The 26921-nt window shown below is 44.1% G+C and overlaps 1 protein-coding gene across 1 annotated transcript in view; it reads left to right on the top strand.

Annotated features, from left to right (window-relative positions):
* The window catches only part of LOC120023630 (ryanodine receptor 3-like), a 190862-nt gene that overhangs the window by 121452 nt on the left and 42489 nt on the right, over positions 1 to 26921 (top strand). Inside the window, exons 38-46 of the mRNA XM_038967675.1 lie at positions 7994 to 8267; positions 8465 to 8579; positions 19287 to 19416; positions 20581 to 20684; positions 20854 to 20989; positions 21523 to 21709; positions 24973 to 25081; positions 25255 to 25375; positions 25992 to 26161. Coding sequence (XP_038823603.1) covers positions 7994 to 8267; positions 8465 to 8579; positions 19287 to 19416; positions 20581 to 20684; positions 20854 to 20989; positions 21523 to 21709; positions 24973 to 25081; positions 25255 to 25375; positions 25992 to 26161 — 1346 coding nt within the window. The remainder of the gene's footprint in view (positions 1 to 7993; positions 8268 to 8464; positions 8580 to 19286; positions 19417 to 20580; positions 20685 to 20853; positions 20990 to 21522; positions 21710 to 24972; positions 25082 to 25254; positions 25376 to 25991; positions 26162 to 26921) is intronic.

The raw sequence follows: 26921 nt of genomic DNA, 5'->3' as shown, positions 1-26921 counted from the left end.
ACCATGTAACACCATAAAGCAATGCACTCACTGTTCTGAGATCAGTAAATCCAATTGTTTGTGAAACAGGAAGATGAAAAACATGCACTCTTCCTGAAGATGGGTACAGCTCACTACCTGTAATAAGAGTGATGCTGGCATGGACAACTGCCCAAATTGCGGCGGGTAAATGTGGCCTGAAATATGCACCTGTGAATGCAGATGGTTAAAGGCAATCTGTCCCCAGACAGTTAGACAGACCTTGATGTGGACCACATGAGACCCCACTATTGATCTCACAAGAGCGAGGAGATGAAAATAGACGTGTATTTTGTTGTGTATTTGTGTAGTTGTGTATTTCCACTAAAATACTTTTCTTGTCTGTATTTTCTTGCCCGTATTGGCTGACATGATTGATTATAACTATGCTGTGTAACGGCAGACTGGGTACATGGTTCCACTGCTACTACCTCTGAATGAATTAGGAGTCCTGCAGGAGGGAGTGAAGAAGGAGTGAGAAAAGGAAAGGGTGCAATGCAGTGCTTTGATGCATCTACAAACGTGGGTAGACAACTCTGTGTTTCCACTGTTTTGGAGAAGTCCCACTAATCAACCTCCTACCTGAACCCCCCTCAGCCCACAGAGAGGCCTGATTCAGCATTGACCCAAACTCTCCTCTGCAGTCCCCATGTCCTCATGGATGAGGGGTCCAATTACATTTAGTCAGCTGTTTTATGGTCCCTCCACGGCCTCCAGTCTCTCCACATGTTCCCCTCTCCCAGGTTCCTCCCTCTGTCATCTCAGCTTCCCCGTGGGACCTTGAGAATACAACAGGGGTCCTAAAGTCCACTGTAACTCCCATAGGATGCTGATCAGATCACAGGATAAAGGCAATAGCTTTGCCAAACTCGCTGGCCTAGTATCTATCGGCCACATTCATTTATTGGTCCAATATTATTTGCTTCCTGTTGATCGGGCTATGTGAGATATAGTGTGAGCTGTAGTGTGTGTTTGTGAGGAGTTTCGCTCCACTGGGCCTGCCGGCTGACTGGCGTTTGTTCATCTTTGGAACTCTATTGTCCTTCCTGGCAGCTGAGGCATGCGTGTCTTTATGTAATGAGAGATGGTCGTTATGCTCCTTGTAGCTGGAGAGGGAGAAATGTTGTTACATGTTTGTTACTGCCCTTCCTGCCCTGCTGCCTCTCTCTGGGACTGATAACTCGGTGGAGTACAAGCCAATCAACCAACCAGCAGAAACAGAGACTTTAAAACACAGCCACCTAATCCCCCCCCCCGCCCCCACTGTTCTAAATGTGTTACTGTTCTCACTCTGGCGATGCTACCTAACCTTGGAAGACAGACACACTGCCACACACCGCCGCCACACACCGCCACACACCACCGCTACACACCACCACACACCACCGCTACACACCACCACACACCACCGCTACACACCACCACACACCGCCGCCACACACCGCCACACACCACCGCTACACACCACCACACACCGCCGCTACACACCGCCACACACCGCCGCTACACACCACCACACACCGCCGCTACACACCGCCACACACCACCGCTACACACCACCACACACCACCGCTACACACCGCCACACACCGCCGCTACACACTGCCGCAACACACCGCCACAGACCACCGCCACAGATCACTGCCACAGACCACCGCTACACACCGCCACACACCACCGCTACACACCGCCGCTACACACCTCCGCTACACACCACCGCTACACACCGCCACAGACCACCGCCACAGATCACTGCCACAGACCACCGCTACACACCGCCACACACCACCGCTACACACTGCCGCAACACACCGCCACAGACCACCGCCACAGATCACTGCCACAGACCACCGCTACACACCGCTACACACCGCCACTACACACCGCCGCTACACACCGCCGCTACACACCTCCGCTACACACCACCGCTACACACCACCGCTACACACCACAGCCGCCACACTCCACCGCCACACTCCACCGCTACACACCACCGCCGCCACACTCCACCGCCACACACCTCCACAGGCGTATCGATCTGGTTTTATTGAAGCCTTGAGGGTTCCCTTCATATGAGCTGTCCAAACGAATGACTCAGTTAACCGGGAGAGGCAGCAGAATATGCTAAATTACTATTAATACCTCTTACTCTCCCAGTGAGTCTCATTCTTACATAAGAGTGCTTCACTTGCGCTCCATTGAGAATGGGCAATCGCCTTTTCGTGAATGAACTAGAAAAAGTGTTATCTTTCCAAATCCAAACGGAAAAGTATGACATTGACATTGCTCACACAATTTACCACCTTTCCTTTTGAGAAGAGACTTGTTGCTGTGTGTTCTACCAGACAGTGTTCTACTTGTAGATGTGTGTTATACACAGACAGTGTTCTACTTGTAGATGTGTGTTATACACAGACAGTGTTCTACTTGTAGATGTGTGTTCTACCAGACAGTGTTCTACTTGTAGATGTGTGTTATACACAGACAGTGTTCTACTTGTAGATGTGTGTTATACACAGACAGTGTTCTACTTGTAGATGTGTGTTATACACAGACAGTGTTCTACGTGTAGATGTGTGTTATACACAGACAGTGTTCTACGTGTAGATGTGTGTTATACACAGACAGTGTTCTACTTGTAGATGTGTGTTATACACAGACAGTGTTCTACTTGTAGATGTGTGTTATACACAGACAGTGTTCTACTTGTAGATGTGTGTTATACACAGACAGTGTTCTACTTGTAGATGTGTGTTCTACCAGACAGTGTTCTACGTGTAGATGTGTGTTATACACAGACAGTGTTCTACGTGTAGATGTGTGTTCTACCAGACAGTGTTCTACTTGTAGATGTGTGTTATACACAGACAGTGTTCTACTTGTTGCTGTGTGTTCTACCAGACAGTGTTCTACTTGTAGATGTGTGTTATACACAGACAGTGTTCTACTTGTAGATGTGTGTTATACACAGACAGTGTTCTACTTGTTGCTGTGTGTTCTACCAGACAGTGTTCTACGTGTAGATGTGTGTTATACACAGACAGTGTTCTACGTGTAGATGTGTGTTATACACAGACAGTGTTCTACTTGTAGATGTGTGTTATACACAGACAGTGTTCTACGTGTAGATGTGTGTTATACACAGACAGTGTTCTACGTGTAGATGTGTGTTATACACAGACAGTGTTCTACTTGTAGATGTGTGTTATACACAGACAGTGTTCTACTTGTTGCTGTGTGTTCTACCAGACAGTGTTCTACTTGTAGATGTGTGTTATACACAGACAGTGTTCTACGTGTAGATGTGTGTTATACACAGACAGTGTTCTACGTGTAGATGTGTGTTATACACAGACAGTGTTCTACTTGTTGCTGTGTGTTATACACAGACAGTGTTCTACTTGTTGCTGTGTGTTCTACCAGACAGTGTTCTACTTGTTGCTGTGTGTTCTACCAGACAGTGTTCTACTTGTAGATGTGTGTTATACACAGACAGTGTTCTACTTGTAGATGTGTGTTATACACAGACAGTGTTCTACTTGTAGATGTGTGTTATACACAGACAGTGTTCTACTTGTAGATGTGTGTTATACACAGACAGTGTTCTACGTGTAGATGTGTGTTATACACAGACAGTGTTCTACGTGTAGATGTGTGTTATACACAGACAGTGTTCTACTTGTAGATGTGTGTTATACACAGACAGTGTTCTACTTGTAGATGTGTGTTATACACAGACAGTGTTCTACGTGTAGATGTGTGTTATACACAGACAGTGTTCTACGTGTAGATGTGTGTTCTACCAGACAGTGTTCTACGTGTAGATGTGTGTTATACACAGACAGTGTTCTACTTGTAGATGTGTGTTATACACAGACAGTGTTCTACTTGTAGATGTGTGTTATACACAGACAGTGTTCTACGTGTAGATGTGTGTTATACACAGACAGTGTTCTACGTGTAGATGTGTGTTATACACAGACAGTGTTCTACTTGTAGATGTGTGTTATACACAGACAGTGTTCTACTTGTAGATGTGTGTTATACACAGACAGTGTTCTACTTGTAGATGTGTGTTATACACAGACAGTGTTCTACTTGTAGATGTGTGTTATACACAGACAGTGTTCTACTTGTAGATGTGTGTTATACACAGACAGTGTTCTACTTGTAGATGTGTGTTATACACAGACAGTGTTCTGCTTGTTGCTGTGTGTTCTACCAGACAGTGTTCTACTTGTAGATGTGTGTTATACACAGACAGTGTTCTACTTGTAGATGTGTGTTATACACAGACAGTGTTCTACTTGTTGCTGTGTGTTCTACCAGACAGTGTTCTACTTGTAGATGTGTGTTATGCACAGACAGTGTTCTACTTGTAGATGTGTGTTATACACAGACAGTGTTCTACTTGTAGATGTGTGTTATACACAGACAGTGTTCTACTTGTAGATGTGTGTTCTACCAGACAGTGTTCTACTTGTAGATGTGTGTTATACACAGACAGTGTTCTACTTGTAGATGTGTGTTATACACAGACAGTGTTCTACTTGTTGCTGTGTGTTCTACCAGACAGTGTTCTACTTGTAGATGTGTGTTATACACAGACAGTGTTCTACGTGTAGATGTGTGTTATACACAGACAGTGTTCTACTTGTAGATGTGTGTTATACACAGACAGTGTTCTACTTGTAGATGTGTGTTATACACAGACAGTGTTCTACGTGTAGATGTGTGTTATACACAGACAGTGTTCTACGTGTAGATGTGTGTTATACACAGACAGTGTTCTACTTGTAGATGTGTGTTATACACAGACAGTGTTCTACTTGTAGATGTGTGTTATACACAGACAGTGTTCTACTTGTAGATGTGTGTTATACACAGACAGTGTTCTACTTGTAGATGTGTGTTATACACAGACAGTGTTCTACGTGTAGATGTGTGTTATACACAGACAGTGTTCTACTTGTAGATGTGTGTTCTACCAGACAGTGTTCTACTTGTAGATGTGTGTTATACACAGACAGTGTTCTACACAGACAGTGTTCTACGTGTAGATGTGTGTTATACACAGACAGTGTTCTACCAGACAGTGTTCTACGTGTAGATGTGTGTTATACACAGACAGTGTTCTGCTTGTTGCTGTGTTCTACACAGACAGTGTTCTACTTGTTGCTGTGTGTTCTACACAGACAGTGTTCTGCTTGTTGCTGTGTTCTACACAGACAGTGTTCTACTTGTTGCTGTGTGTTCTACACATACATTGTTCTACTTGTTGCTGTGTGTTCTACACAGACAGTGTTCTACCTGTAGATGTGTGTTATACACAGACAGTGTTCTACTTGTTGCTGTGTTCTACACAGACAGTGTTCTGCTTGTTGCTGTGTGTTCTACACAGACAGTGTTCTACTTGTTGCTGTGTGTTCTACACAGACAGTGTTCTACTTGTTGCTGTGTGTTCTACACAGACAGTGTTCTACTTGTTGCTGTGTGTTCTACACAGACATTGTTCTACTTGTTGCTGTGTGTTCTACACAGACAGTGTTCTACCTGTAGCTGACTGATGCCCAGCGAAGGCACTCAAAGCCGGCAGAGAGAGAGCTGCTTCTAATTCAGGCTGTAATTTGCATCACTGAGCCAGGCTTCTGAAATGAGTCTTTGAATGGTTTCAATTGTGTCTCTTGCATGGTGACAATGGATAGAAGTGAGATCAGCTAGTTAAGTGCATTGTCTTTAACAGCAGTGTGAGGGGGATTTGTGAGCAGTGCAGGGCTGATACTGAGGGGCCAGATGAGCCCTGCTATGTCTCTGGGGCAGACCTCTATAGATGGAGAAGGTCATTCTCTGTGCACAAGGACACACAGGCCAGAAGGCACTGCAGAGCTAAGATCAGCTAGGGCTGATACTGCAAGCAAGTCTCCGCTGGATAAAGAACATTTAAAAAGGCTCCCACTTAGAGGATTAGTAGCATCTAACATACTACCGTCTACTCTAAACACTCTAGACTCAAACTGTTACAGACCTATATCTATCCTACCCTGCCTTTCTAAGGTCTTTGAAAGCCAAGTTAACAAACAGATCACCGACCATTTCGAATCCCACCGTACCTTCTCCGCTATGCAATCTGGTTTCCGAGCTGGTCATGGGTGCACCTCAGCCACGCTCAAGGTCCTAAACGATATCATAACTGCCATCGATAAAAGACAATACTGTGCAGCCGTATTCATTGACCTGGCCAAGGCTTTCTACTCTGTCAATCACCACATTCTTATCGGCAGCCTCAACAGCCTTGGTTTCTCAAATGACTGCCTCACCTGGTTCACCAACTACTTCTCAGACAGAGTTCAGTGTGTCAAATCGGAGGGCCTGTTGTCCGGACCTCTAGCAGTCTCTATGTGGGTGCCACAGGGTTCAATTCTCGGGCCGACTCTTTTCTCTGTATACATCAATGATGTCGCTCTTGCTGCTGGTGATTCTCTGATGCACATCTACGCAGACGACACCATTCTGTATATTTCTGGCCCTTTGGACACTGTGTTAACTAACCTCCAGACGAGCTTCAATGCCATACAACTCTCCTTCCGTGGCCTCCAACTGCTCTTAAATGCAAGTAAAACTAAATGCATGCTCTTCAACCGATCGCTCCCCGCACCTGACCGCCCGTCCAGCATCACTACTCTGGACGGTTCTGACTTAGAATATGTGGACAATTACAAATACCTAGGTGTCTGGTTAGACTGTAAACTCTCCTTCCAGACTCACATTAAGCATCTCCAATCCAAAAGTAAATCTAGAATCGGCTTCCTATTTCGCAACAAAGCATCCTTCCCTCATGCTGCCAAACACCCTCGTAAAACTGACTATCCTACCGATCCTTGACTTCGGCGATGTCATTTACAAAATAGCCTCCAACACACTACTCAACAAATTGGATGCAGTCTATCACACAGTGCCATCCATTTTGTCACCAGAGCCCCAAATACTACCCAGTACTGCGACCTGTATGCTCTCGTTGGCTGGCCCTCGCTTCATGCTCGTCGCCAAACCCACTGGCTCCAGGTCATCTACAAGTCTCTGCTAGGTAAAACCCCGCCTTATCTCAGCTCACTGGTCACCATAGCAGCACCCACCCGTAGCACGTGCTCCAGCAGGTATATTTCACTGGTCACCCCCAAAGCCTATTACTCCTTTGGCCACCTTTCCTTCCAGTTCTCTGCTGCCAATGACTGGAACGAATTGCAAAAATCACTGAAGCTGGAGACTCATTTCTCCCTCACTAACTTTAAGCATCAGCTGTCAGAGCAGATCACTGCACCTGTACACAGCCCATCCAACTACCTCATCCCCATATTTTTGTTGTTGTTGCTACTTTGCACCCCAGTATCTCTACTTGCACATTCATCTTCTACACATCTATCTCTACAGTGTTTAATTGCTAAATTGTAATTACTTCGCCACTACGGCCTATTTATTGCATTACCTCCCAAATCTTACCTCATTTGTATCTAGATTCTTTCTATTGTGTTATTGATTGTACGTTTGTTTATTCCATGTGTAACTCTGTGTTGTTTGTCACACTGCTTTGCTTTATCTTGGCCAGGTCACAGTTGTAAATGAGAACTTGTTCTCAACTGGCCTACCTGGTTAAACAAAGGTGATTTTTTTTTTTTAAATACTGGTTGTCTTTACCACTATTGTATCCCGTTTTGCCACGTCTGGTCTCTTGGCCATCCCACCCCTAAGGTGGACTCTGCTCCCGCTCAGCCCAGTCAAAGCTCTTCTCTGTCCTGGAACCCTAATGGTGGAATGAGCTTCCCCCTGATGCTAGGAAAGCAGAGTCCCTGCCCATCTTCTGAAACCCTACGTCTTCAAAGAGTATCTTAAATAAGACATCTCAGTCTTATCCAGTATATAACCTATATCCTAACAGTCTAAAGTCTAGGAGTTAATGAGGTTCTGCAATTTCCCCCAGCCAACCTTAAAGAGCTGATTAGCCAGACCATGGTGAGCTGGGCTCAGGAGTGCCATGTCCAGGACCCCGAGCTGGTCAGAGTGATGTTCAGCCTGCTGAGGAGACAGTACGACAGCATTGGAGAACTGCTCCGGGCCATGAGGAAGAGCTACACTATCAGTGCTGCCTCTATACAGGACACCATCAACCTGCTGGCCTCTCTGGGTCAGATCAGATCACTGCTGTCCGTACGCATGGGCAAGGAGGAGGAGAAACTCATGATCGACGGTCTGGGGTAGGCAAGGGCACGTCACAACAAAGTCTGCATGAACATAGTCTGATAATTAGGTGTTTTTAGTGGATGAAATATTGTTTACAAGCCTTTGGTAACTTCTAAGATCGATACAATAGCAGTGTTGCATGTTCAGGCATCACTCTGTTCTAAGTATTCTCTCATGTTCAGAGTTGCTTGTGTTTTGTATTTCCATCCAGTGACATCATGAACAACAAGATATTCTACCAGCACCCCAACCTGATGCGTGTGCTGGGCATGCATGAGACGGTGATGGAGGTGATGGTCAACGTGCTGGGAGGAGGGAAGTCCCAGGTACAGTAGTTAGGATAGAAGAGACTGGTGTATCACAGCATCCATGCCATACTGCAGAGGTGTTGATGAGAGATTCAATTAGCACTGTGCGACTACTGGGTAGGTGTCAGATGCAGCATAACAACTCCCATTTAAAGGGAACTACATTAGAACATATTTTTTGTATTTAAACTGCTCTCTAGACCACGTGTCAAACTCATTGCACAGAGGGCCGAGTGTCTGCGGGTTTTCGCTCCTCCCTTGTACTTGATTGATTAAATAAGTTATCTAATTAGTGAGGAACTCCCCTCATCTGGTTGTCTAGGTCTTAATTGAAAGGAAAATAAAAAACCAGCGGCTCATAATATTGGTTGGAATGGAGTGAATGGAATGGTATCAAATGGAAACCATATGTTTGATACCATTACATTTATTCTATACCAGCCATTACTATGAGCCTGTCCTCCCCAATTAAGGTGCCACCGCCCACCTGTGAATGAGTTTGACACCCCTGCTCTAGAGTCTAAGCCGGGGGGGAATTGTTTTAAGATGGTCATACCAAGGGTCATTTAGCTATTTGATTTTGAATTTTAGGATCTCTTTAGGTATCTGTAAAAAATGTAACATTTGATGAAACATTGAATTTGGCCTTACTGCTATTAGCCCGTAGAAACGCATTGAATAACAGATTCATACATGGAAAAACAGATAGTCCCCCAAAAAGTTGTTTGTTTTGTTTTGAAGTGTTTGTCCTATATCTGAGAGATATGAGAAAGCTCAGAAAAAGAAAAAGAAATCCTGGAATTACCCATATACATTTAATGTGGAAATGCCCTATTCACTTCCATAAATTTTTTGGGGGTACATTCATCCCGGTACCATGACACTTGTGGGGGTTGTCGAGTGAAACGGAGAGGGGGGGGGGGGGTCATATTAGAGTGTAGCCCAAACTGTGAGAGAGATTTTCGGGATGTCTCCTTGTCTGACAAGCACAGCTGTAGCTCGGCCACATTCCACCACAGATGCAGAAGGCCACACTGGAAAAATAATTTTAATTACAATAATTGTATTATGCCCAGCTCATTAGGCCCCTTGATGATGTGAGGCCTGAGGCAATTACCTCTTCTGTCTAATGGTAATTCCTCCAGTGGCCATAAATTATCGATCTTACCATCTGGTAGTGCCTGTCTTGACTGCATCAAATCGTTGTAAAGAAGCTAGCTAGCTAACATAATAAGACTAATTGAGGCTATTTTGCTGTGCTCCCCGTACTTGTCTACAACAACTCCATTCATATTAAACAATAGCCTACCCTTTGGTTGATCGTTGTAGCCTACTACTTCTCATTTAGCCAACTTAATTCCATAATTGTAATTCCATTTTCCATTGACTAGAAATCTCCCACTTCACTTGCTACACATGGAGCCTCTGACTGTAGCGCCACTTTGATTGACTGACAATAACAAGGTACATGTGTGAAACGTGTAGGCTTCCGGTGCGTCTTTTTTATGGGACGCACTCATAAAAACTGTTTTATAAAAATGGTGAATGTCATGGTTTATCCTCGTAGACTATGTAGCAATGTCACATAGATAGTTGGGGAAAAAATCCAAGATGGCGTAGCAGTCAGACGTCTTTGTCCTGTTGTGTCCCTTGTATATATATTTTTATTCGCATATCTTTTAAAAATATTTTCCTAAACCTCAACTTCTAAATACTCTCCTGCAACCCGCCTCACCCAATGCGGCGTGGATCTATTTTTTAAAATAAAGTATTTCTATTTACTTCGGATCAGGAATCCCTCAACTGAAGCTAACTACCTACCAGCTATCAGTCAGGAAACTATTGCTAGCGGTCATCAGCTAACCTTTAGCTCGGAAAGCTCTCGCCAGTTTCGTACGTGACTCAAACCAGAGCATAACGGACCTATTTTTTTTCTCGCCATATCCCCGGATTCCTACCGCAAACTCTGAACATTTTCATCTGGATTTTCGCAACTAGCTAACCGCAATCCCGGGTGACTACTCCTGGCCAGTGTCTCCATCCCGGAGCAAGCACCAATTAGCCTGAAGCTAGCCTGGCTAGGGCTCCTGGGCTACCACCGAAGCCCACTACTGGGCTAAAATATCCGGACCCCTTCTACTGCCGGTACGGGGCACGGAACCCCGCCGATCCTCTACCACTGGAATACCGACATAATCTGCCCGAGGATTCCAACAGGCCCCTCAGGCGAGACGTCTGCTGAAGGCCCATTCTGCTAACCGCGGCCTCTTAGCTACGTAGAGCTACTTGGAACTCTACTAATCCATGACTGGTCTATCGACGTCACCGCGCGAAGAGGCAAAAACAGACTTACCTCCATCGCGACGTCCCCCAAAGGCCCTTCTGCTAGCTTGCTAGCCCCGGTCTGCTAACTGCTAGCTTGCTAGCCCCGGCCTACTAACTGCTAGCTTGTTAGCACCAGCCTGCTAACTGTCTGAATCGCCGTGTCCCCAGCCAGCCCAACCATTCACTGGACCCATATGTTCACTTGGCTACGCATGCCTCTCTCTAATATCAATATGCCTCGTCCATTACTGTCCTGGTTAGTGATTACTGTCTTATTTCACTGTAGAGCCTCTAGCCATGCTCAATATGCCTTAAATAAACCATGTTGTTCCACCTCCTACATATGCGATGATATCACCTGGTTTAAACGTCTCTAGAGACCATATCACTCTCATCATTACTCAATGCCTAGGTTTACCTCCAATGTACTCACATCCTACCTTACCTTTGTCTGTACACTATGCCTTGAATCTATGCTATCGTTCCCAGAAACCTGCTACTTTTACTCTCTGTTCCGAACCTGCTAGGCGGCCAGTTCGTATAGCCTTTAGCCGTACCCTTATCCTACTTCTCCCCTGTTCCTCTGGTGATGTAGAGGTTAATCCAGGACCTGCAGTGCCTAGCTCCACTCCCACTCCCCAGGTGCTCTCATTTGTTGACTTCTGTAACCGTAAAAACCTGGTTTCATGCATGTTAACATAACACCCTAAGTTTGTTTTACTCACTGCTTTAGCACACTCTGCCAACCCGGATGTCTTAGCCGTGTCTGAATCCTGGTTTAGGAAAACCACCAAAAACCCTGAAATCTCCATCCCTAACTATAACATTTTCCGCCAAGATAGAACTGCCAAAGGGGGCGGTGTTGCAATCTACTGCAAAGATAGCCTGCAGAGTTCTGTCTTACTATCCAGGTCTTTACCCAAACAATTCAAGCTTCTACTTCTAAATATTCACCTTTCCAGAAACAAGTCTCTCACTGTTGCCGCTTGCTATAGACCACCCTCTGCCCCCAGCTGTGCTCTCGACACCATATGTGAACTGATTGCCCCCCATCTATCTTCTGAGCTCGTGCTACTAGGTGACCTAAACTGGGACATGCTTAACACCCCGGCCATCCTACAATCTAAGCTTGATGCCCTCAATCTCACACAAATTATCAATGAACCTACCAGGTACAACCCCAAATCCGTAAACACGGGCACCCTCATAGATATCATCCTAACTAACTCCCCCTCCAAATACACCTCTGCTGTTTTCAATCAAGATCTCAGCGATCACTGCCTCATTGCCTGCATCCGTAATGGGTCTGCGACCAAACGACCACCCCTCATCACTGTCAAACACTCCCTAAAACACTTCTGCGAGCAGGCCTTTCCAATCAACCTGGCCGGGCTATCCTGGAATGACATTGACCTCATCCCATCAGTAGAGGATGCCTGGTTATTCTTTAAAAGTGCCTTCCTCACCAGCTTAAATAAGCATGCCCCGTTCAAAAAATGTATAACTAGGAATAGATATAGTCCTTGGTTCACTCCAGACCTGTCTGCCCTTGACCAGCACAAAAACATCCTGTGGCGTTCTGCATTAGCATCGAATAACCCCCGTGATATGCAACTTTTCAGGGAAGTTAGGAACAAATATTCACAGGCTGTTAGGAAAGCTAAGGCCAGCTTTTTCAAACAGAAATTTGCATCCTGTAGCTCTAACTCAAAATAGTTCTGGGACACTGTAAAGTCCATGGAGAATAAGAGCACCTCCTCCCAGCTGCCCATTGCTCTGAGCTCAGGAAACACTGTTACCACCGATAAACCCACTATAATTGAGAATTTCAATAAGCATTTCTCTACGGCTGGCCATGCTTTCCACCTGGCTACCCCTACCCCGGTCAACTGCCCGGCACCCTCCACAGCAACCCTCCAAAGCCCCCACCATTTCTCCTTCACCCAAATCAAGATAGCTGATGTTCTGAAAGAGCTGCAAAATCTGGACCCCTACAAATCAGCCGGGCTAGACAATCTGGACCCTCTCTTTCTAAAATGATCTGCCGAAATTATTGCATCCCCTATTACTAGCCTGTTCAACCTCTCTTTCGTATCGTCTGAGATGCCCAAAGATTGGAAAGCTGCTGCGGTCATCCCCCTCTTTGAAGGAGGTGACACTCTACACCCAAACTGCTACAGACCTATATCTATCCTACCCAGTCTTTCTAAGGTCTTTGAAAGCCAAGTAAACAAACAGATTACCGACCATTTCGAATCCCACCGTACCTTCTCCGCTCTGCAATCTGGTTTCAGAGCTGGTCATGGGTGCACCTCAGCCACGCTCAAGGTCCTAAACGACATTATAACCGCCATCGATAAGAGACATTACTGTGCAGCCGTATTCATCGACCTGGCCAAGGCTTTCGACTCTGTCAATCACCACATTCTTATTGGCTGACTCGACAGCCTTGGTTTCTCAAATGATTGCCTCGCCTGGTTTACCAACTACTTCTCTGATAGAGTTCAGTGTGTCAAATCGGAGGGCCTGTTGGCAGTCTCTATGTGGGTGCCACAGGGTTCAATTCTCGGGCCGACTCTCTTCTCTGTATACATCAATGATGTCGATCTTGCTGCTGGTGATTCTCTGATCCACCTCTACGCAGACGACACCATTCTGTATACTTCTGGCCCCTCTTTGGACACTGTGTTAACTAACCTCCAGACAAGCTTCAATGCCATACAACTCTCCTTCCGTGGCCTCCAACTGCTCTTGAATGCAAGTAAAACTAAATGCATGTTATTCAATTCATCACTGCCCGCACCTGCCCGCCCGTCCAGCATCACTACTCTGGACGACTCTGACTTAGAATACGTGGACAACTACAAATACCTAGGTGTCTGGTTAGACTGTAAACTCTCCTTCCAGACTCACATTAAGCATCTCCAATCCAAAATTAAATCTAGAATCGGCTTCCTATATCGCAACAAAGCATCCTTCACTCATGCTGCCAAACATACCCTCGTAAAACTGACCATCCTACCGATCCTCGACTTCGGCGATGTCATCTATAAAATAGCCTCCAACACCCTACTCAACAAATTGGATACAGTCTGTCACGTTTTGTCATTAAAGCCCCATACACTACCCACCACTGCGACCTGTACGTTCTCGTTGGTTGGCCCTCGCTTCATACTCGTCGCCAAACCCACTGGGTACAGGTTATCTACAAGTCTCTGTTAGGTAAAGCCCTGCCTTATCTCAGCTCACTGGTCCCCATAGCGGCAACCACTCGTAGCACGCGCTCCAGCAGGTATATTTCACTGGTCACCCCCAAAGCCAATTCCTCCTTTGGTCACCTTTCCTTCCAGTTCTCTGCTGCTAATGACTGGAACGAACTGCAAACATCACTGAAGCTGGAGACTCACATCTCTCTCACTAGCTTTAAGCACCAGCTATCAGAGCAGCTTACAGATCACTGCACCTGTACATAGATGGGCTGTTTACAGATGGGCTATCTACCTCATCCCCATACTGTATTTATTTATTTATCTTTCTCCTTTGCACCCCAGTATCTCTACTTGCACATTCATCTTCTGCACATCTACCATTCCAGTGTTTAATTGCTATATTGTAATTACTTCGCCACCATGGCCTATTTATTGCCTTAACTCCCTTATCTTACCTCATTTGCACTCACTGTATATAGACTTTTGTTTTATTTTTTCTACTGTATTATTGACTGTATGTTTTGTTTATTCCATGTGTAACTCTGTGTTGTTGTATGTGTCGAATTACTATGCTTTATCTTGGCCAGGTCGCAGTTGCAAATGAGAACTTGTTCTCAACTAGCCTACCTGGTTAAATAAAGGTGAAAGAAAAAAGAAAAAAACTAGTTGTATTTCATTTTAGACAGACTTTTTAAAAATACCTTATTTGTATTATGATTTTTATTAATACTCTCTCAAGTAATCTAATATTAACGTCCATTCGGATTTTTGAATATTCAAATAACCGTGCCCATCCATAGTTGAGAGAAACTCTTTCCGCAGTCAGAGCAGTGGTAAAGCTTCTCTCCTGTGTGTATTCTCTGAACTTTTAGCTCAGCTGATGTTGTGAAGCACTTCCCACAGTCAGAGCAGTAGTAAGGCTTCTCTCCAGTATGTATCTGTTGGTGTGTTTTTACGTTGCCCAATTGGGAGAAACTCTTCTTAGTCAGAGCAGTAGTACAGCTTCTATCCTTTATGTATACATTGGTGTCTTTTTAAGTAGCTCAACACGGAGAAACTATTCCCACAGTCAGAGCAGAAGTAAGGTTTCTCCTGTGTGTGCTCTCTGATGAACATTAAGGTCATTTGATGTTATAAAGCATTTTTTATAGTCAGAGCAGGAGTAAGGCTTCTCTCCTGTGTGTTTATTTTGGTGTATTTTTAAGTGGCCCAGTTGAGAGAAACTCTCCAGGGTCAGAGCAGTAGTAAGGCTTCTCTCTTTTATGTATACGTTACTGTGTTTTTAAGTTATCCTTAACTCCCCAGTAGGAAATGCTGCCCGACCTATTGTTTTCTTTCTTTCTTATAGTGGATATAACATTGAAGATCTGACATTGTTTCAAAGGAACAAATTCAACATATTGTATTCAATGTTTGTCTATGTTGAAAATCAGTTAAAATTCTAACATAATCCTGTAGTTGAAATTCCACCCTCGAAACAACATTTTACAGTTGATGCCTTTTTCCAATCCAATGTATTTTTCACATAGATTCCACGTCACAATACGTTGAAACAACATTGATTCAACCAGTTTGTGCCGAGTGGGTAACTTCTAGAAAGATAGAACTTGCCCTTACCATGATAAACAGATTTTGCACCTCTTCTTCATCTTTAATGTTGACATTCAGCTCCAGTGTTTAACTGCTGTCTTCGAGCTTCATTGAGGCCATCTCTGGATCCTGCGGTGCAAACTGCTTTCCACTGTCACAATCAGGACCCAGTGACTCTAGGTTTGGACTCAGTGTGGAAGGAGAGAGGCAGGCTAGGTTTGTCCTCACTGTACTCACTGTTAATCTGGCAACTCTGGCTAGGATCCCATTCCTAAATAGAAGTCTGAGTTCAACCTCCTGGTCCTCCCCTGTGCATGCCACACCCTTCCCATGCTACTGTATGTATGATTACATTTTGAATGATGGCTGCCTAATATGCCGTGGTGCTTACAAACACAGTGTGAAAGGTGGTGGCAGATGTGGGCCAGCTGAGTTCACAGCCTTTTCACTCTGAGCATTCATATCAATGACTCACCCTGAAATGGACCATCAATACCAGAGTTCTACAATACTATTTACATAATAAACCAGGCATTTCAACAGCCCTGACCCTCAGTAAAGTTCTGGACATAAATTGAGCTCTAACAATGGGGTGTGGAAAGTGTGTGTTGAAATGGATACTGTAGTGGTGTGAGAAAGGTAACAAAAGCTTCCTGTTTCCATTCCGCAATTGTAAGGTGTCATTCTTGAACGTCGTTGTAATAATGTCCATGAACTTTGGCACCACGTCAATAAACAAGCTTGAGAAAATATTGGTCGTAGGATTTAATACATAAGTCAGGTTTTCCAGAGCTTCAATGTGTATGTGCTGCAGAGCAATGTAAGGGTGACTGTACTGCACGTAGCAGGGAGCCTGAGTGTGTGTTGGGAAGGCAGAGGAGTGCAGAAATAAAGACATCCCAGCAGGCATTCATTAGTGAAGGGGATTTATAGTAACAAGCCCTGAGGAAACCAAGTAGTCAGTAGACTCAACACACTCCTCTGTCTCTTTGCTTGTGTGAGAGCTAAGATTTACATCTACTTATAGTACAGTGTCTTCAGAAAGTATTCAGACCCCTTGAATTGTTCCACATTTTGTTACGTTACAGCCTTATTCTAAAAATATATATATACACTACCGTTCAAGTTTGGGGTCAATTAGAAATGTCCTTGTTTTTGAAAGAAAAGCAAATTTCTTTGTCCATTACAATAACATCAAATTGATCAGAAATACAGTGTAGACATTGTTAATGTTGTAAATGACTATTGTAGCTGGAAACGGCAGATTCTTTATGGAATATCTACATAGGCTTACAGAGGCCCATTATCAGCAACCATCACTCTTGTGTTCCAATGGCACGTTGTGTTAGTTAATCCAAGTTGATCATTTTAAAAGGCTAATTGATCATTAGAAAACCCTTTTGCAATTATGTTAGCACATCTGAAAACTGGTGTTCTGATTAAAGAAGCAATAAAACTGGCCTTTAGACTAGTTGAGTATCTGGAGCATCAGCATTTGTGGGTTCGATTACAGGCTCAAAATGGCCAGAAACAAAAAACTTTCTTCTGAATCTCGTCAGCCTTCATTTCTTAGAACAAGAATAGACTATTCCATGCGAAAAATTGCCAAGAAACTGAAGATCTCGTACAACGATGTGTAGTACTCCCTTCACAGAACAGCACAAACTGGCCCTAACCAGAATAGAAAGAGGAGTGGGAGACCCCGGTGCACAACTGAGCAAGAGGACAAGTACATTAGTGTCTAGTTTGAGAAACAGACGCCTCACAAGTCCTCAACTAGCAGCTTCATTAAATAGTACCCGCAAAACAACAGTCTCAACGTCAACAGTGAAGAGGCAACTCTGGGATGCTGGCCTTCTAGGTAGAGTTGCAAAGAAAAATCCATATTTCAAACTGGCCAATAAAAAGAAAAGATTAAGATGGGCAGAAGAACACAGACACTGGACAGAGGAACTCTGCCAAGAAGGCCAGCATCCCGGAGTCGAGACTGGTGTTTTGCAAGTACTATTTAATGAAGCTGCCAGCTGTGCCACTCAGGAGGCCAAGCCTTATTCTAAAATGTATTACATTTTTAAAAATCCTCATAAATATACACACAATACCCTATAATGACAAAACGAAAACAGGTTTTTAGACCTTTTAGTACATTTATTAAAAATAAAAAAAGTATTCAGACCTATGAGACTCAAAATTGAGCTCAGGTGCATTCGGTTTCCATTGATCATCCTTGAGATGTTGCTACAACTTGATTGGAGTCCACCGGTGGTAAATTCAATTGATTGGACATGATTTGGAAAGGCACACCCCTGTCTATACAAGGTCCCACAGTTGACAGTGCATGTCAGAGCAAAAACCAAGCCATGTGGCTGAAAGAATTGTCCATAGACCTCCGAGACAGGACTGTCGAGGCACAGATCTGGGGAAGGGTACCAAAAAATGTCTGCAGCATTGAAGTTCCCCAAGAACACAGTGGCCTCCATTTATTCTTAAATAGAATAAGTTTGGAACCACCAAGACTCTTCCTAGAGCTGGCCGTCCGGCCAAACTGAGCAATTGGGGGAGAAGGGCCTTGGTCAGGGAGGTGACCAAGAACCTGATGGTCTCTCTGACAGAGCTCCAGAGTTCCTCTGTGGAGATGGGAGAACCTTCCAGAAGGACAACCATCTCTGCAGCACTCCACCAATCAGGCCTTTATGGTAGAGTGGCCAGACGGAAGCCACTCCTCAGTAAAAGGCACATGACAGCCCACTTGGAGTTTGCCAAAAGGCAACTGTAGACTCTCAGACAAGATTCTCTGGTCTGATGAAACTAAGACTCTTTGGCCTGAATGCCAAGCGTCGTGTCTGTAGGATACTTGGCAACATCCCTACGGTGATGCATGGTGGTGGCAGAATCAAGCTGTGGGGATGGTTTTTTTAGCGGCACGGACTGGGATACTAGTCAAGATCGAAGGAAAGATTAACGTAGCAAAGTACAGAGAGATCCTTGATGAAAACCTGTTCCAGAGTGCTCAGGACCTCAGACTGGAGCGAACGTACACCTTCCAACAGGACAACGACACTAAGCACACAGCCAAGACAATGCAGGAGTGGCTTCGGGACAAGTCTCTGAATGTTCTTGAGTGGCCCAGCCAGAGCCCAGACTTGAACCCAGTCGAACATCTCTGGAGAGACCTGAAAATAGCTGTGCAGCGAAGCTCCCCATCCAACTTGACAGAGCTTGAGAGGATCTGCAGAGAAGAATGGGAGAAACTCCCCAAATACAAGACTGACAAGCTTGTAGCGTCATACCCAAGAAGACTCGAGACTGTAATCCCTGCCAAAGGTGCTTCAACAAAGTACTGAGTAAAGGGTCTGAATACTGATGTAAAAAAATCCTAAAAACCTGTTTTTGCTTTGTCATTATGGGGTATTGTGTGTCGATTGATGACGAAAAAATATGACTTAATACATTTTAGAATAAGGCGTAACAACATGTAACGTAACAACATGTGGAAAAACTTTCCGAATGCACTGTATATCAGCTAAGTGTCTGTTTTGTACTGAGAATTGTACAGGTTGAACCTCCATTAAGCCTATTCTCTGTCTTTTTCTCTCAGGAGATAGCGTTCCCCAAGATGGTGGCCAGCTGCTGTCGCTTCCTGTGTTACTTCTGCAGGATCAGTCGTCAGAACCAGAAGGCCATGTTTGACCACCTCAGCTACCTCTTGGAAAACAGCAGCGTGGGCCTGGGTAGGTACACCTGGGTCTAATTTATTAGTACACACTGTATTAAAACAGAAAACAAAATCAAGCGTTTATTATTGGGCAAGTTCAAGGCACTCCTTCCCTGTTTCAGTCAGTTTTTTTTATGACCTTGCTTAGCACTTTACACCTCTGGCTTTATGGAGCATATCTGACAGGAAAATGACATGATTTAACCAGCGTCTCTTATTTGATATTGGGACGACTGGCTCATACTGTAGTTACACTGGGTGTGACAACATCTCTGACGCTGTTCTCATTATTATGGACAATAATCTCATTGGGGCCTCAGGTTAGGTCCTTGAGCTGTCAGTCTGCGTACATTAGACACACATCTGAGATTAAAGGTGTGTGTGTGTGTGTGTTTGTGTGTGTGTGTTCGGCCAGTCGGTCGTGTTGAGAATTCATCAGTTGAGAGGGTAATTGTACATTCTATCAGGAGAGATGCCACAGTCACTCTGAACACCCTGCTTTGGCAGAGAGAGATTGCTTCTCTTCTGGAATAACTCACACACAGAATGGTCCACAGGCAAAGGATAATCTAATCACAGTCTTGCACCTGTATTAGACAAAGCCTTTGAGCGTTAGTGTACAGATATTTTACACATTTTTGAATATTTCTGTTTATGAAAACACAGAAATGGAAGTGTCCTTTACATCAGTGATTTCTCCTCAAACAGTGTTCATAGGCTTGGATAAACTCAGTGAAACAATAGAAGCTATGTGTAATTGTTGCAAGTAGGAGCTGGAAAGTTTGGTTTAGATCAGTATCACTCAGCTGTTGGCAGATGAACAATCTGCCAGTCCAATCAGAGCCTGGTCCTGGTTCATAAGTGTAAATGCTGCTCCCTGCTGTTGGCTTTATGTTACTCCCACTATCTCCCATCTCAATGATTTATGATTTATGGTCCCACACATAACGAAAAATACATTGCAGACAAAATTACTTTTCAATTTGCATACATTTAAAACATTAACATAGACATTACAGATTTTATATAAAAAATAAAATAAAGACACAAATTTACACAATTGCTGACTACCTCAGACTTAGTGGAATGGAGATTTGTTCTCTATATACCATAATTGTTGTAAATGCCTGTAAGAAAGAAGCTACTTTAATTGGATCCTATATATGTTTTCTGCCCACAGCGTCCCCGGCCATGAGGGGCTCTACTCCTCTAGACGTGGCTGCCTCCTCTGTGATGGACAACAACGGCCTGGCCTTGGCCCTGGAGGAACCCGACCTGGATAAGGTAGGAGATGCTGTCTCTAGTGGATTTGTGTATGTTGATGTGTGTGCATTAGAATTAGTGTTTTGTGTCTATGTGTTTAATATTATCCTCAGTACATGTGTCTGTTATTAAGCTTGTCCTGGTTGTGTCTTGATTGTGTCCTGATTTGTGTCCTGGTTGTGTGTTGCAGGTGGTGACGTACCTAGCAGGCTGTGGGCTCCAGAGCTGTCCCATGCTGCTGGACAAAGGTTACCCTGACATCGGTTGGAACCCCATAGAGGGCGAGCGCTACCTCTCCTTCCTGCGCTTTGCTGTCTTTGTTAATGGTAGCTAGGACACTGTACTGTAATGACTGTCAACAGCTACTGTACTGAACCTTGGTCTCTGTAGGGTAGTGGAAAATGGGGCTTGGTACTGTACGGTGCCTTCCACACCAGGTGTAGGCAGTGTTAGAGAGGGCCTGTCTGTATGCTGCAGAGCAGGCTAGACTGCCTGAGAATGTTAGTATCTGGGAGCTACAACCTCAGTGCCAGTAGAGCTCAGTGGAGGAACAGCTCCTGGCTGAAAGAGCAGGGCAGCCATTAATTTCTTTCCTGACAGTGATGGACCAAAAAAAAATAGCGATACATTGGCAAGCACTCACTAGATGAGGTTTATATCTGATGCTGTTCACCTCTGAGGCATTTGGGTGCTCGTGGGAGTATTATGTCTATGTCAGAGTTGTTGATATATGTGTGTGTTTTTCCACCTCCAATGCATTTTTCTGTGCATCTTGTGTCGATGTCAATGTGCTAATGCAGTTTACCACTGATATATTTGTTTTGTTAACCTGGTGTGTGTGTCTGTGTGTGTGTTCCAGGTGAGAGTGTGGAGGAGAACTCCAGTGTGGTGGTGAAGCTACTGATCAGGCGTCCAGAGTGTTTTGGTCCGGCCCTGAGAGGAGAGGGGGGTAACGGGCTGCTAGCAGCCATGAAGGAGGCCATCAAGATCTCTGAGAACCCTGCTCTGGACCTGCCCTCCTCTGCCCAGGGGGTCAGCTCTGACATGTAAGATACATACTGTACCTGCCATAGCTATAGAGCAAGAGCTAACAGCATACCCAGCTGGAACATAACATTCTATTTAAAGTCATGTTCTCAGAACGTTCAGAGAACATTAAACATTCTTCTGTGGGCATTTCAGTACTTCAGCATAATGTTTTCTGCAGGTTTCCTCATGGTTCTATTTAAACACATGTTCTCAGAACATTAAGAAAGCGTTCCATAAAAACCACAAGAAAACATTAGTAACGTTCTAAGAATGTTATTTTTTAAACATATACAGTACCAGTCAAAAGTTTGGAGACACCTATTCATTCAAGGGTTTTTCTTTATTTTTACTATTTTCTACATTGTAGAATAATAGTGAAGACATCAAAACTATTAAATAACACATATGGAATCATGTAACAACCAAAAATGTATTAAACAAATCAAAATCAATTTTATATTTGAGATTCTTCAAAGTAGCCACCCTTTGCCTTGATGACATTCTTGGCATTCTCTCAACCAGCTTCACCTGGAATGCTTTTCCAACAGTCTTGAAGGAGTTCCCACATAGGCTGAGCACTTGTTGGCTGCTTTTCCTTGACTCTTGTCGTGGAAATATTGAATCAAATATTTTTCAGATACCGGAACTTGTAAATTCAATTAGACTTTATTACAAAAGTAACAGAAGCCGAGCAAATCCATGGAAGAGCTTTTATACCTTTCCACTCTTGCATAACATACATAGTAACTACTTTCTATGTAAATGATTAACACCCCTTGGCCCTGCGCCACCATTATCTTTCTGTCTCAATTCTGGCTTGTTTACGCCCACATCTGACTTATCTTGCTCAAGTTTAGATTATATTGGTGGCGACACCACAGTTCTAATACAACAAAATAATACATTTATTGCATATACTGTATATGTTCCTAATATAAGTGCTTTTCTAATAGTACTTGATTAATACAAATATATCTTCCCAGTATGTAACATGTCTCCCCAATGTCTTGTGGTTCTAGTGTTGATTAACTAAAGTACATAGTCACTGGCCTTCACAAGTTCAGGCCTATGTTGCCTATGAATGATTAACCCATATACGTATGATCACAAGATCAGACATGGCCCAGAACGGTCAAGTCTGTTGTTCCAGCTTGGCACGTTCACGTAGATTCTACTTACGTTCTGTATTTACATGTCTAACAGGTAGCTTTATATTGGACCAGCTTTATACATTCACATGGATCCAGGCTACGTTATGCTTACACATGTCTAATGATTAACCCCATATTGATATATGTTCATATATGTTCCCCACTTCTGACAAAACAGTATAGATACTGGAAAATCCCCATGATGTCATGGATTTCTCCTACTCTGCGGTCCAACTCATCCCAAACCATCTCAATTGGGTTGAGGTTGGATGATTGTGGAGGCCAGGTCATCTGATACAGCACTCCATCACTCTCCTTCTTGGTCAAATAGCCCTTACTCTGCCTGGAAGTATGCCATAGTCCTGTTGAAAATCAAGTAATAGTCTCACTAAGCGCAAACCAGATGGAATGGAGTATCGCTGTAGTAGCCTTGCTGGTTAAGTGTGCCTTGAATTCTCAATAAATAACTGACAGTGTAACCAGCAAAGCATCCCCACACCCTCACATCTCCTCCTCCATGCTTCACAGTGGGAAATACACATGCAGAGATCATCCGTTCACCTACACCGCGTCTCACTAAGACACAGTGGTTGGAACCAAAAATATCACATTTGGACTCATCAGACCAAAGGACAGATTTACACCGGTCTAATGTCCATTGCTCGTGTTTCTTGGCCCAAGCAAGTCTCTTCTTATTATTGGTGTCCTTTAGTAGTGGTTTCTTTGCAGCAATTTGACCATGAAGGCCTGATTCACTCAGTCTCCTCTGAACAGTTGATGTTGAGATGTGTCTGTTACTTGAACTCTGTAAAGCATTTATTTGGGCTGCAACTAATGAACTAATCCTCTGCAGCAGAGGTAATTCTGGGTCTTCTTTTCCTGTTGGCGGTCCTCATGAGAGCCAATTTCATCATAGCGCTCGATGTTTCTTGTGACTGCACTTGAAGGAACTTTCAAAGTTCTTGAAATCTTCCACATTGACTGACCTTCATGTCTTAAAGTAATGGTGGACTGTCTCTTTGCTTATTTGAGCTGTTCTTGCCATAATATGGACTTGGTCTTATACCAAATAGAGCTATCTTCTGTATACCACCCCTACCTTGTCACAGCACAACTGATTGGCTCAATCGCATTAAGTAGGAATGAAATTCGGCAAATTAACTTTTAAGAAGGCACACCTGTTAATTTAAATGTATTCCAGATGACTACCTCATGAACATGGTTGAGAGAACACTTTTTTGGTTACTACATGATTCCATATGTGTTGTTTCATAGTGTTGGTGTTCATAATAGTGTTATTCTACGCTGTAGAAAATAGTAACAATAAAGAAAAACCCTTGAATGAGTAGGTGTGTCCAAACCTTTGACTGGTACTGTACATCCTGTTATCTATCCACTATCTTGTTCAGGTGTGTTTGCCGCATCCATTAATTGGTCACACCTGATCTTAAAGAGTGCTTGATTCCTTTGAAATGGGTTCTGTTTATATAGACTAAAATTAACAACTTTTCATGAGTAAAAAATGTATGGCATGCTAACTCCATCCTGGTGGCGCGGTGGACTGATTGCGTGGATAGAGAACAGAGGATCACATGTTTGAATCTAACTGACGCCATGCCACAATAAAAAAGACGTGTTAGCATGATTAATGTGTCCTATCTCTGCTTGGAATTAAAAACAGTTAACCTAAGCCAGCAGTGTTATCAAAAGTCTTAGTGAAACATGTTCTCAGACCGTAATTTAATTACCTTCAAATAGCCTATAATTTTCATTCTCAGAAAATAATAAAACCTCCCAGGAAAACGTTCAGGGAACCATAGTAAAGCGTTCTCAGAACCTCCCTGCAACCTAAAAATGTATGTTCCCAGAACAGGCAAAATTTTCACTTCCGTTCTAAGAACGTTTATAAAACGTTTCATTTTACCAGTCAGGAAGCTTATGGCTTTGTTCCCAGAACCATTGGGAAACCAAATACATACGTTCCTACAACTTCCAAAGAACCAAATGTGTTAGCTGGGTAGAGCTAATAGTACATGGCAAAGTAAACCCTGTAAGATCCTCATCAGTTAATTAAGATAACAAGACCCATCAGACCTTCTCACTCCCCCTTCTGTGTTTGTTGTGGGCAGGTCTGCTGAGGATGATGAGGAGGAAGAGGTGGTTCACATGGGGAATGCCATCATGTCCTTCTACTCTGCCCTCATCGACCTATTGGGACGCTGTGCCCCAGAGATGCACGTGAGTTTAGCTGATGGTCCCATCACAGATCATATGTACTCTTACCTACTCTGAGTTCATTTGCATTCGAAACATCTCAGCATCTGTTCACTCTGACTCACCTGGATAAGTAAAGGTTGAATGAATGTATGTTCTCCACCAATAGGACTAATGCCCTTCTCATCCTCCCTCAGTTGATTAACAAGGGGAAAGGGGAGGCCCTGCGTATCCGTGCCATCCTGCGCTCCCTAGTGCCCACTGAAGACCTGGTGGGCATCATCAGCATAGCCCTCAAGATGCCTGTCATTCACAAAGGTAGAGGACTGCCCAGTAAAATTGGTTGAGTTATTCATAATAAAGTAGGAAACCCAAGGGTGGTGCTGAAGTGCTGTTGATCCCAGCTCACAGTGCATGTCTGTCTACCTCCCACAGCTTTGAGTAAGCCTGCTCTGCTCTCCTCATCTCCCTCTCATTTCTGTTCTGTTACTGTGTATTTTTCTCTATTGATTGCTCTACACAAGCAAGGCAACGCTCGGATCTTAAGGCGCTGCTAGCTAGCACCGCCACACAACGAGAGCTGTCAGCTAGCCAACAACCTACTGGCCACACAGTGGTTGAACCAACGTGGAATAGATGTTAAATTTACATCTATGCCCAGTGGGAACTGAATCACTCAGCTGTGTCTCCCTCCACAGAAACCCTGCAGTGCTGCTAATGAATACGTATGGCTTTCTTCAACAGAAGAGACTTGATAGAATGTATGGGTAGCTCTCCAGCTGTGTGAATACTGCAAGAAAAACATGTAGAACACAAGTCATATTTACACAGAGACTCACCACCTCCATATTCTTATTTTGTTTTCCTCCTTTGTGTATCTCACCATTTTCTATATCCTATTTTCACTTTCTCCACCTCTCTATCTCCACCACAGACGGCACTGTGACCGAGCCTGATATGGCGGCCAGTTTCTGCCCGGACCACAAGGCCCCCATGGTGCTATTCCTGGACCGGGTCTATGGTATCGAGGACCAAAGCTTCCTACTTCACCTGCTGGAAGTGGGCTTCCTGCCAGACCTGCGAGCCTCTGCTTCTCTGGACACGGTAGGTGGTGGGCTCACCCTCAGCTGAGAGGTGGGAGACCATATTAGGCAAAGGCATCAAGTTGTTTGTTTTACCATCTAGTTCGTTGTTTACCAGACAAGTGGGTTGCGGTATTCAAGGATGTGGGAGTTGAGTGGAGTGGATGCTGTGTATTTAAGCGCTTGTGTGTGAGAGGGAGTTGGTGTATTTAAAACTGATTGTCTAAAAAGTCTGGTGTGTGTGTGGGCTGACTGGAGTATTTGTGGAGGTTGACCCTGGTGATTGCCTTGGCAGGCAGGCGGTGAGCCTCTTGACAAGGGCTGGAATATCCCTGGCTCTGCTTGTTTTGGATCTTTTTCTGAGACAACCTTCCACCCCAGCCCCAGCACAAGTCCAAGAATAGCCCCTGAGCCACCAGCCGCCCCACTCCTATACAGACACACAGCACGTTGATCCACACTAGGAAGCGCTAATGATCAACTACCCACGTAATCCAGCAGTTAGAAAATATAAGTCTGCTTGATTCCCATGCAACAAGATGCTAAGCTCAGAGTTCCAGGCCTGGTATTAGAGAGTAGTACTCTGTAGATATGACTAGCCCTAGGAGGACACAGTGCTTTGCCCCGCTGTTTTAGTTCCTCATCAGCAATTCCCTAAGGACAAATGTGCAGATTTAGCTTCACACTTGGCTTCTGTTTGCAGTAGTTGAAAGTCTTATCTGTGAGCATACCTAATGATAGTGATTGTGGAACAGTTGAAGTTGTGCTTAGGTGGTGAGATG

Source organism: Salvelinus namaycush, chromosome 28, assembly GCF_016432855.1.
Source record: "Salvelinus namaycush isolate Seneca chromosome 28, SaNama_1.0, whole genome shotgun sequence".
NCBI lineage: Eukaryota > Metazoa > Chordata > Actinopteri > Salmoniformes > Salmonidae > Salvelinus > Salvelinus namaycush.
This window is presented reverse-complemented; position numbering and strand designations above follow the sequence as displayed.